Below are 12,580 nucleotides of genomic sequence, written 5' to 3'. Positions count from 1 at the left end.
TTTAATATATATTCAACAATATGTGTCCATGCTGACATAATTCTCTATCCCTTTTTGGATTTTCTTTTTGTTCAAAGCTCTAGTAAACAGATCACATAAGGTTATCTTACCCAATACATGCAGTAGCACTTTTTATTCATGATATAGCTGACCTAGGATGAACATTATAATCCTAACTCAAGACGATGGTAGAAGTGGGTAATATCATTGCCTGGGTTTTGACTCCCAATATTGGGACTGCATGCACGTTGCGTGTTCCCCTCATTTTCTGAAGGTATTCCAGTTTTGTTGAACATGTTAATGATAAGAAGGCCAGGTTAACTGGTGTCTCTAAATTGTCCCATTGTGAATGTTTGCGCCCTATGATGGGTTGGTGTCCATCTGGGTCCTTAAAATGCACGATCATACAGTATACAGCAGATCATTTCAAAGATGCCAATTCATTTCTTATTCACATCTTTTGGATATGATAGGAAAAAAAAAAACACATAGTATCTGGAGAAAACTTGCAGTAAAACAAAAAGATACATCCAAATTCATTGCAGGCTGTGGCCATGCAAGTAAGTGAACTTACCTTGCACAACAACACTGCCAGTAAAATAATTTATGTTCAGAAAATGTAAATAATTCAGAAGGAATTCCTTTCAACTTTTTTTTACAATATTTCTATGTTAAAATGAATTTAACATTTGTGCAACATGCACAACACATATTTTTACATTTGTTATCATGTAAAGCCGGCATGGTGGTTTACTGTGCATTTATTACCATACACATTACATCTGCTAGACACATTTTTACATTATTATCTTGTGATGGTTACAGACGTGAAAACAGACAGATAAAACAGACGTTTTCAGTTCACAGATGTTATACTTTTGTGGGTGACTTTTGCATAAAAAAAAATTTCTAATTAATTATTGACAAGTCAAGTAAAATGACATGTTTTATTGGCTAACTAAAAAAGATTACAATATGCAAGCTTTCAAGGCAACTCAGGCCCCTTCTTCATTTGGCCTGAAGAAGGAGCCTGAGTTGCCTCAAAAACTTGCCTATTGCAATCTTTTTTTGTTAGCCAATAAATGGTGTCATTTTACTTCACTTGTCACTACATTCATAATGGCTAACACGGTACAACACCCCAGTACTACTGTATTATTGCAAATCTAGTAAGAATATCATTAGCTGATTTTATATCTTCAGGCATGTCACATTCTTTAAAACGTTAATAGCTAAACTGAAAATAAATGTTTGTTTTTGCATTCTATAATGTTAATGATGATGGAGTTGTATATACAGTATTCTTATTATAATATATATTATTAATGCTATCAGTTTCTTTTATTATTTAGTGTGATGTGAAAAGTATTCACTACAATCAGCCCACCACTCTCATGCATCATGCTCATTTTGTAATAAACAGAGTTAAAATTTCAATAGAACTGAGGACCTGTCATAATAAGTAAAGAGGCAGGCTTCCTTTCTTGTATCTGTTTTTGATTTATTTCATAAGCTGCGGCATGCTCAGTAAGTTTCCAGTACAGAACACTCTGTGCTTCAACACTTCAATTTTAATGGGGTCGCATTTGATTTGTTTAATATCAGCCTGCTCAGTAATGATCATCTTGTTTCTTCACAGGTCACAATCTGTTGTTGAGCCTGGAGTATTAAAACGTACAGAGAAGGAAACAAGTGAGGAGGAAAACATGCAACCCTTGCTTTCACTTGACTGAATGCTTCGAATTGGACACTTATGTTATCAGGCCCTTCGGAAGTGAAGTGCACCTTATGTACTGCACAAGAGTGAACATCACAGTGGGGAAGAGGAATTATAAAAGTTAATGGACATGCTCCCATTCTGTGAAAGGAGGTTTACAAATGTGCATTACGCAGAAACTGCGGACCCCTTGTTGGTTGGTGTGAGAAATGTAAGGAACAAGTAGTATGTTAAGTGCCAATATCTCAAACTATAAAACCTTTAGCTCTGCATTTCAGATCTGTGAAGTATTACAGCAGAGCCATGTGTAACCAAATGAGTCTGAACCATGTACAATATTGTTCAAGAATTAAAACATAAACAAATATACTTCTGATTAAAGAAAAATGTATTTAAACAATTACAAGAGCGATATTGTCACTTGGCTGTATAATTCTGTGCACAGCTCATGGTATCTCCAAATTATTTTAGTAAAACGATTAAACCAATGGAGGATTAGACAGTGTGTATTAACGAACAAAGTGGATTTTGTATTCTGGCCTATTGAGCATTGAATATATTAGTCACCATTGATTCAACTAGCATAATAATCACAAATCTATTTCAAGTGCTATATTTACTTTTCTAAATATCTCAATATATCTCATTGGAGTACAATATTGTTACCCAAATATTGATGGACACTTTCTTTTTACATTTAAAGCCATATCATTTATAATGAATGATCAACAATGATGAGACAATGCTGACCACAGTCCCCATTGATCCTTCAAAAAGCAAAGTAAAGTTTTATTAAACACCAAATACTCACCTGAAGTAACACTTTTTGGACATTTTTTAGAATGTGATTCTGAGTTGCTTTGCATCTTTTAAGTAAAAGTGAAATAAATACATCATCTTTATTGAAGTGTCTGGTTAAGAATGGTTCCACTTGAAAATTTTTCCCTCAAGAAAGTAAAAACAGTTCAAGTATTGTGAGGGGGGTAAACTGCAGTTAAGACAAAAACTGCCTGTCAGAATATTTACTTGGCCTTTGTATTTTTGTATATGAGGTTTCTTCAGAAAGTCTCTACATTTAATTTCTGAAACTTTGCAGAATTGTAACCCTTAGTCTGGTAGTTGAGTGTCCTGCTGTTGTTCACATTTTTGTGAGTGTGCAAGATACCAATGAGCTGTAAACATACCTGAGGGTCTAGCAATTTGCACTAAAAAAAAAAAAGAGTTTGCAGTTTTTATTGGGGGATAGTTCAGAGGAGCTGACTCTTTTATGAACTCAGTGTAAGGACAGTGCACTATTTCAAAGTGTATCTGTAACAAGATGGTGATCAATATCTTCTTTTGTTGAGAAACAGCAACAAGATAAGGCAATGAGAGAAGAGTAGTGATAGCAAAATTGTAGCAGATGTGGCGAGTTTAAGAAACTGTGCATAAGTGGCTTCGTATGTTATGGCATTTAGAAGCTTGAACACCACTGCATAAGTGTGCTGAGGAACAAGGAGGTTTTATTGAGGAGGTATGAATTTGAAATGTCTGTAACAAACTGTAATTAAAAACATTTTTGAATAATAATGTGCAGCAACATTAATAATCCTCTTTTATTTATCTTATTACCCTAAAAAAGAAAACTCAGTGATATATATATATATATATATATATATATACAGTAACAGTGGTGGCTTAGAATTCTGACTGATTTTTCTGCAAATGAACACTTTTAGCATGGTTATCACGGCTGATGAAACTTGGTGTCACCAAGCGTGACATGTGTGCTTTTTTCAGGCCAAGATGAACTCTGTGCTTTTCACTGCATGAACAAACAGGCCCTAGCCTAATATTACTCGATTATGTTTACCTCTTTCTTTTAAGTTGCTTTGGATAAAAGCGTCTGCCTAGCAAATAAAATGTAAAATGTAAACGTTTTGTTTCTGGGTCGTAAAAGAAACACCATATTTCTTTCACCCATAATATCCCTGCTAAATATGTGTTCTGTTGCAGACAAATGCTGTGGCAACTTCAAGCTGCTGCTCTGTCAAGATTTGAGGCACACAAACAACACTACACGGCCATTCTGGGAATTCTATTGGCACACCTCGTGCATATAAAGTATATTGTAAATAAGGAGTTAAACAACATTATAGAGGGTTGAGGCTTCTAGGTAATCTGTGTATGAGCTACATTGTTTGTATGAAAATGTGCTATATAAATAAATGTTGTTGTTGTTATAACTAAGAAATCAAAGTTGTAGAAAAAAAAGTGCAATAAGTGTGGAGTCACTTTGCTAGGACACGAGTCTCTTTGTGACTGAATCCAAGATGGCAGTGGGGCTTGTTTTCAGGAAGATGAGGTAGAAGGAGGGCAATTCAGGAGGCCAGATGACAGAAGTGATGTCTTTGGTGGTTTGTCCATCAATCATCCATTCTGGTTTGGATTGTAATTTCCAGGAGATGAGCCCTAAAATTATCTCCCATACGCACATGTGTGACTGGCTTCTGATGTAGGCTCTGACCTATTTATTAAAGTGCCACAGGACCAAGAGACACAGGACCATGCTACATATGCTTTTTACTTTCTAGCAGCTGTGACTATCGATTCACTTATTAGTCAATCTCAAAATGATACCTCAGTTGACAAAATCACTTCCCTTTCTCTTTTGCCACCATGTCTATGCTCGAATCCCTTGGCAAAAATTCCCCTCCTGGTAATAACACCATAGGGTCAACTTCCCGGAAACCTAAAACAGATGGTAAAATTCAAGAATGGTTATGTTAGAGCGACCTCTAAAATAGCAAACATTTCCTCAGTATAAGAAAATTTCAGTGAAAAGTGTTCAGGTGAGCATGTACAGTGGCTTGGCGTTATATTCCAGAACGTCTTCTGCAAATTAGGATGAATTTGCTTCTTGCAATGCTTTATTAGATAAAGTGGATTCAGAAAGTGGGTGGCTGGATATGCAGTGTATAAAATGTATGTGTGTGTTTTGCTTCCATTGTATCTGCATTAATGGCATAATTTTACATTGAAATATTTAACTGATTAGTAAATATTCAGTGAATTGACTTCAGTATGAAGTTATGAAAACGGAAAGTTAAGGAGCCAAGTTCAAGATAGCTTACACTCTGTGGTTGTTTGATTTTTTATCACTTGTTCGACAACTTGTTTTTTCTTTTTGAATTTTGAATATGAAATGCTTATACAGTAATATAAATTATGCATACAGCACACGTACAGTACAGTGCTAGTGTCTGTTCGATTGATTAAAGAAGATGGTAACAAAGAACACTCTTTATGCTCTGTGTTGGATAAATATCCTCATCTTGCACCCTGGGCAAGCAGTTCTTAAAATGAATGGATGGATGAATATATACATACAGTATGTATGAGTGCATATTTGGTTTACATAAATGCTCATAAGTGTCAGAAGTATTCTAGACATTGAAATTTTATATAGAGCACATCAAACCTAAATATTTTTTCTTTATAATCAAGGTCACTCTTTTATTAGAAAGAACTTAATATTAACATATTGAAAACAGCAAAGCTATGAGATCTGTAAACATCGTACAATTGGTTTACTTTGCATTGCATATGTCATGCCAGTTATTAAAATAAACATTACTGAAACCCATTCTGTATTTTTATGTTAATAATGAGTATACTATTTTTCTAAAAATTTCTATGAAACCTTTTCAAATTAGAATTCCACATCCTTCTTAAATGTCTCTAAAAGAGGGTTTGGAAATATGGTCTGTATACGATGTACAGTTTTTTATTTATGCGTAAAGCCAGTGCAGTATGCTTGTGTGTGTCACTGCAGCTTTTTCAAATAGTCTCAGAATGCTGGGGTTAATCAATGTGGCTATTTTTCTCTGATATGTTAAACTGAATTGTATTGATAAAGACAGTTTAAAGGAAGACATGCAAACGCAGGTAAGCTTTAAGGATCATAAAATGACTTAAAAGAATGAGACATGTGGGTATCTGCAATATATGAATATGCAGCAATGCATGATATTTCATCAAAAAATATCATCACACTATGTGGCAAAGGATTCTTTAAAAAAATATTTTCTTTGAGAAAAAAACAGCGATTCTGAGTTATTTGTTCTTAACAGTGAACAGCAGCTCTACTTTATTCAGTAATACCTTGTGCTGCCCATTTAGAGAGTATGCCTAACTCAGAAAATTACACTCTTAGATGTGCTTTACTGTATTTGCTAAAAAATCAGTTAATTGATTGTTACTTGATAAGAAACTGATGAGAAGGATGTCTATAAGTATGCTATATTAGGTCATCATGATGCAGGCTCAATTTTCTGAAGGGGTGCTCTATTGTAGTTTTAATGTTCAACCTAATTTTATAATGGTATTATTGCATTATTAAACATGACGTGATTGCCAATTAAAAAAATGAAAAATGAAGAATTCTGAGTTATTTTTTTTACTGAATAGGACTGATGAATAGAATCAGTGCATTTACCTTTTAATTGTTAATGCTACATGGCCAGAAATGAAATGAATCATAGTAGTACTGTACATTTATGATTTATCATATCTACTACCATAAACCACTTGTGGTGGTGTGATATGGTGCATACAATTTGATAAATATTTTGTATGTCTTAATTTGTAAGCTAGACAAATGTAATATTAGTGCTTCGGGAGGCATGTTTCACTTTATTGAACATAGCAGCAGTTCTTTGATGTTTATTTAACCAATTCGACCCCATAACCCCACCCCACCATAGCCCCCATGAATCATCCAGTTGTTAGGATGGATCAAGGATGTTAAATTTATGACAGGGGTGGTGGAGTTTTTATAAAAACCAACATGGCAGGAGTAACTGTGTTTGGACTTACAGTACTTTATCCTATAAAGCTATTCCCCACAGGAAGGCCATAAAAGGACCAAATAAATCACCTGGGAGTCATGTTGTGCCTGAGCTATTCCATTGGTGAATGGTCCAGGAAGGAGTGTTTGTCTGGAACTACAATGCCATGATGAAAGCAGACCAGATGATGACCTGAAGAAAGCAGGCTGCACAGGGCTGTTCAAATGATGAGGTGACCAGGAAGAATAGAATGGAACTCTAAGTTATTGTGATGCGGGAGGCCACACATCCAGCATTATTAGGTTGTATGTTTTTTTTTTATTTAATCCTGATACTCTGTATTTTCAATTAATTATCATAACTATTCATGGTCGCTCTCAAATCTGTAATAACCCGTACTCTCTCTTCTGTTTCTTTCCCGGTTTTCTGTGGTGGCGACCTGCGCCACCACCACCTAATCAAAGCACCATGATGTTCCGACATTGATGGATTAAAAGCCAGAAGTCTACATGACCATCATCATCAAGTCCTTCTATGAGAACCCTAAATACAGAGGACTGTTTCATTTATGTTAGTTAGAGTGCCCAGAGGGGGCTGGGCAGTCTCATGGTCTGGAACCCCTGCAGATTTTATTTTTTCTCTCCAGCTGTCTGGAGTTTTTTTTTTCTGTCCCCCCGACCTTATTTTTATTCTATGTTAATTAATGTTGTCTTATGTTAATTCTTACTTTGCCTTTTTTCTGTTTTCTTTATTATGTAAAGCACTTATTTGTATGACAATGTGCTATATAAATAAATGTTGTTGTTGTTGTTTGGTCTTGGTTTAAAAGCCATATTGTATTTGCTTGTATGGCACTAGTTATAATAAAATGTATTACCTATAATACATAATTAAAAGTGTAGCTGTTTCTGCTGCTTGTTTTTTCACTCTGTCTAATTGCTCAAGTTTATAGATAAAGAAAGGAAGTGGTGAGGAATTGCTGAACTGAAATAGTGTATCTGACCACAGAGTGGTACATGTATGGGATTTCAGGCATTTGAGTAAAGTCTACACAATAAAGAGCATAAAGAGGAAAATTTGGTCACCATAAGACCCTAAATGGCAAAAAAATCACTTTATGAGGTCTCTGCTAGTGATGAGCAAAACAGCTGAGTTTCAATTCTCTAATAATAGTTTTGTGTAACTGACACTAAAATTAGTTTTTCAGGTGATTTCATAATTGCAAACCAGGAAACTTACTAAAAAGTGCTTTTTGGGAGTTGTTAGGGTTTTTTTGTGAGTGGTAAATAAGGAATATTGCTCCCTAAAGCTTCTTTTACACTTGTTTACCTGTGTTCTTGCAATGTGTTGCACACCCGTCACATCAATTCTGTTTATGCCTTTTGTACATATCCTTGCAGAGGAGTGTACTGTGTATTTTTTTTTTAATGTGCATGCTTTTTCACACGAAGACACACCAAAAGGCACCAATACTGTGTTTTCTCCAAAAAAACTAACTTACAGTCAAATCCGCTTTCCCCTTTGGCCCTACCTAGCAATTCTGAAATGAAGGTGGGTGCCCCAGCTGTCCAAAAGATCATCTTCATCAAATCCTGTTTGACCCAGCCGGGAAACAGTGAGGAATAACTTGGGAACATTATGTTATGTTAAACATCCAGTGGGGGCTGAGCAGTCTTCTGGGCTTGGAATCCCTACAGATTGTGTGTGTGTTTTTTTAACCAGCTTAACTGGACTTTTTTCTGTCTACTAGGCCATCTGAGCTTTTCTTTGTTACTTATTCACTAATATTCTTAACTAACCTTATTTGTTTTTTCATTAGTTGTAACTTTCTCTTTGACATCTTGTAAAGTGCTTTGAGCTACATTCTTTGTATTTAAATGTGCTATAGAAATAAATGTTGTTATTGGTTCCTGCTCAGGGGTTTGATGAAAGTGCTGCTCTGCACGTGTCATCTGGTGTGAAGGTTCGAAGGCGACATACTTAATAAATATTTAGCAAAGATTCAAGGTTTGATGAAGTGATTAGGAATATATTAGAAACCTTATCTTCTTTTAAAGAAAGTTTTAATGAAAAAAGATGCAAGAAGCCTAGAATGGTCTCATATGTTTTCTGCCTTTTCAGCTTTCCTCATTTGAAATCAAATCCAGCTAGTCAAAGTTAGTTTATGTGGTAGATCCACCTACAAATTATAATGTTGTCCAGTTGAACAGAAAAAAATTGCTAGCAATTCACTTGTATCCACTGCTATAAAAGTGTGATTAAAATAAGCTTTCATTTATTATTTTATAAGAGAAGTAACTCTCAAAAAATAATGGAAAACATATACTTTTACATTGTACCCTAACATACATAATATAGTTTATGAAAAAGAAAAGGAAACATTTTAAAAATAACATAACCTGATTGTCAATGTAATTGTTTTGTCACTGTTATGAGTGTTGCTGTCATCAAGGATTTGATTATTATTATTTCTTTCAATCAGGTTCGTATTTGGAGGACGTGTTGTTTTGAAGTTATATTCTGTGTTTGTCAACCGTTGTAAAGATAACAGGTTTCATTCAGCGAAGTGTTCACTACGCAAGTCGCTACTCATGAATGTAAGATGTTTAACAGGCATTCCCGGTATTAACTTGTGCTAAAAGTAACATGGTGTGACGTAAGGGGAGCTGACTGCAAAAAGGCTAGGAGGCGAGTATTTTGAATGAAAAGGGAGAAGACAGCGAAGTAGTGGAAAAGTGAGAAGGAAAACTGTTTAAATAAAGAGCTAGGAAGGTGAATGGAATGAAGCAGCCAGCAGTAAAGCAAGGAAGACTTCGTAATAAGGATGGTTGGGTGCATGTAGAAGGTGTAACAATAAGATTGTTAAGCCATATGATAATGTTCCTGTATGGAGGATTTAAAGAGACGCCCTGGGAGAAGTATAACCTCTCTACAGTTTCGTTTATTTTCGGGTTGTAATGTTTATCTAATTTACGTATCATCTGGTCCAGTGGTGGACTGTGCATTTCACACCTAGGCCTTCAGTAGTGCTCCGTCTGAATCAACCCGCCCCTCAAAAACTAATTTATGGCTATAAAAACCATCTTAATATGCAGAAATACAGTATAAAGAGCCGCTGCATTGCAGATAGATAACTCCTGTAGGCAAAAAAAATGCCTTTATTGAATAGACAAACAAGGGGTGAACAAGTTCCTTTCTACTGCAGCTACAGCCGCGACACACATAAAAAACATCAATAATAACTCATAAACTTGCAATATTATTTAGGAAAATCACAACATTTTACTCACCAAAAATTCGGATTACAGTGGTACCTCGGTATATGTCTGCTTTGGAATAAGTCCAACTTGGTATAGTCCTGTTTGGACACAAAAAATTTTGCTTGTGTTAGTGCGCCAGTTGCTTGCATTCAGTGAACAACCCACGTTATAACTCTCTGTGAACTTTCACATGTGTGATATAGCGGGTCCACAGCTCCTGTCAAAGTCCAGCTTTAAAATAAATAATCACGCGCTCGCAGCTTGGTGAGGGGGCGTGGTGGTTATGTGGCTGAAGGTTGTCATGGCGATTAGCAATATGGGTGTTTCTCAGCAAAGTGCACTTGTGAGGGACTATCCGCATTCATGATTGTTCCTGGGGCTGCTTAGCTTGATAAACAGAAGCGCGAGTCAGCTAGAAGGGGAGTAAAAAGAAAAAAAAGATGGGAGGTTGAGTGAGTGAGAGAGAGAGGGCTGCTTATCTTGATAAACAGAAGCGCGAGTTGGCTTGAAGGGGAGTAAAAAGAAAGAATGGACGCGAGAGAGAGAGAGAGAGAGCGAGCGGAGCGCGCATGGATAAAGTGGCTGAAGCAGGCAGAGCGAAGGTCAGCTGCAAGTAGGGCGACTCCCCAGTTGGGAAGCAGGCACCGGACTTCTTCTTGTTGTTTTTTTTTTTTTTAAAGAATGCTTCCTGCTTTTAACTTCGTTGTTTTTAAGAAGACTTTTTTCTATTGTTTTTAACCTCCACGTTTCACTTCTGATTTTATGGATTGTTTATTGGAACTTTGGAGACTGCACTTTAATTTGAACACCTTGTTTTGTTAATTGTTTTAATAAAAGCACTTTGCACTTTTTCACCATCCCCTTACTTTGTTGTTACCGATGAGCTTAGCAGTGAGGCACATTACCGACAGTGTAGGATTCAAGGGCTCCCCGGCAGCAAATGGGAGCATACAGCAAACCTGCATCGTCACAACGTGATTTTGTGTTTTTTTCATGTAAATTTGAATTGATTGTTGAAAAGTATGAAGGTGGCATGCGTATCCGGGACATGGCTGTTGCATACCGTTTGCCGAGAACGACGGTATCTACGATTGTGAAAAATAAAGATGTTATTAAAAAGTAAAGTGAGGTAAAATTTTCAATTATTTCATCTAATTGCTTTTGTATTTATGTATTTTAGTATTAAGCAGTGTTTAAATTATTTTATACAACCCCATCAATGTATAATATGCCAATAGCAATAGGATTTTTTTCATGGGAACGGATTAATCATTTTCCCATTATTTCTTATGGGAAAAATTTGTTTGGTATACGTCCTGTTTGGTATAAGTCAAAGGGTCTGGAACGGATTAAGGATGTATACCGAGGTTCCACTGTATTTGTAAACAAAATCCACTCTTCTCTCTTTCCTCAAAAACAGTTCAATTACTCTGTCGTACAGATCATCTGTGCGCTTCAGTTCGATCAAAAAGTCCCTTTCTATCGCCATCGAAGCTAATGCTGAAAGTCGAACCTGCCCTGTCATATTTCTGGCATAAGTTTTAATTCGCTTTAGGGCTGAAAATGTCCGCTCGACAGAAGCAGTGGACACGGGAATGGTCACTGCCAAATATACCAATGTGTACAGCTGCCCCATGCTCTCATTCAGATTTTTCTGATGAAGGAAGTCAAGGAGATCAGTGGGAGATTTTCCTGCAAAATCATCCATGGCATACATTACAGTCAGTTCTGTATTTAGCCGAGATAGATCAAAAAGTGCTCCGTGGCTCTGTGTTAAACTGGAGAAGGCTGCATGCGGGAAATTTTTCTTGTATTCCCAAAATTTCTGCGGGTCGAGGAGTGTGACAAACATCAGTTTTTCGTGGTCTTGAAATCTGGTCTGTGTCTGGCAAATAATATTGTCCAGAATCCTGCCATGGAGTTGGCGGTAGTGCGAGCGAGGATCTTGCGCTCGGAGCACCTGTGGTGCGTTCAGTGGCCTTGTAGAGTTCCTCATATCGGCTTCTATCCAATCAATGGGTCTGAATACGGTGACGTTGCCATACTCCTGCTAGAGGGCCCTACTGACACCAACTCAAAATCTGATTGGTTGAAGCAACAGTTTAATCGAGATTTATTCTGTGTTAGAGGGCCTGCAGAATGGATTGTGAAGGCCGCTGCCTGGCAACAAATGATGGCTGAAATGTGATTGGTTAAATGCTTTAATACGAAAATACATGTCTGGAAGCAGCACAACCATCGGAAAAGCTATGAAAGGAAGCGGACAGACTATTTGCAATTATTTAATAAGTATTCATGGACAAAATATAATTAACATCAGTTTGTGATTCAGATATTTTTTTAGGCCAAAAGAGAAGGCCTTGCAGGCCCTGACGGCCCACCACTCAAGCTCATGGTTAACTCATCAGGTCTTACATCACCGGTCAGCGCCTGACATAATTCTCTGCCGCTCTCTCCAATAAGATAACGGAATAATCTGACCTTAGTGTTTTCCTCTGCCTCGGGCATTGCAAGTTCTCTGTATAATGTGAACTCGTCCTTCCATGTTCTCCATGACTTCGCCAGGTCTTTAGCATCGAGGCTTAATACCCTGTGTCTTCTCATTAAACTTGTATCTCGAAAATATCTCATGCGATCTTGCGATGTCCACGGCTTTATTTAATTTTAGCTCAGACCCGGCACTTAAAAGTTTCTCTCGCACTTTCGCTGAGGGAGGGTTTCTGCAGTAGCTGCATTAATGAATATGCTAAGCACAGTCCTTCACCCGCGAATAT

General features: G+C 36.7%; 1 protein-coding gene across 1 annotated transcript in view; it reads left to right on the top strand.

Moving 5' to 3' along the window:
- Window positions 1-5,342, top strand: part of clvs2 (clavesin 2) — a 155,347-nt gene extending 150,005 nt beyond the window's left edge. The window contains exon 5 of the mRNA XM_039748408.1: window positions 1,640-5,342. Coding sequence (XP_039604342.1) covers window positions 1,640-1,733 — 94 coding nt within the window. The 3' untranslated portion in view covers window positions 1,734-5,342. The remainder of the gene's footprint in view (window positions 1-1,639) is intronic.
- Window positions 5,343-12,580: the final 7,238 nt, after the last annotated feature.

Source organism: Polypterus senegalus, chromosome 3 (assembly GCF_016835505.1).
Source record: "Polypterus senegalus isolate Bchr_013 chromosome 3, ASM1683550v1, whole genome shotgun sequence".
Taxonomy (NCBI): Eukaryota; Metazoa; Chordata; class Cladistia; order Polypteriformes; family Polypteridae; genus Polypterus; species Polypterus senegalus.
This window is presented reverse-complemented; position numbering and strand designations above follow the sequence as displayed.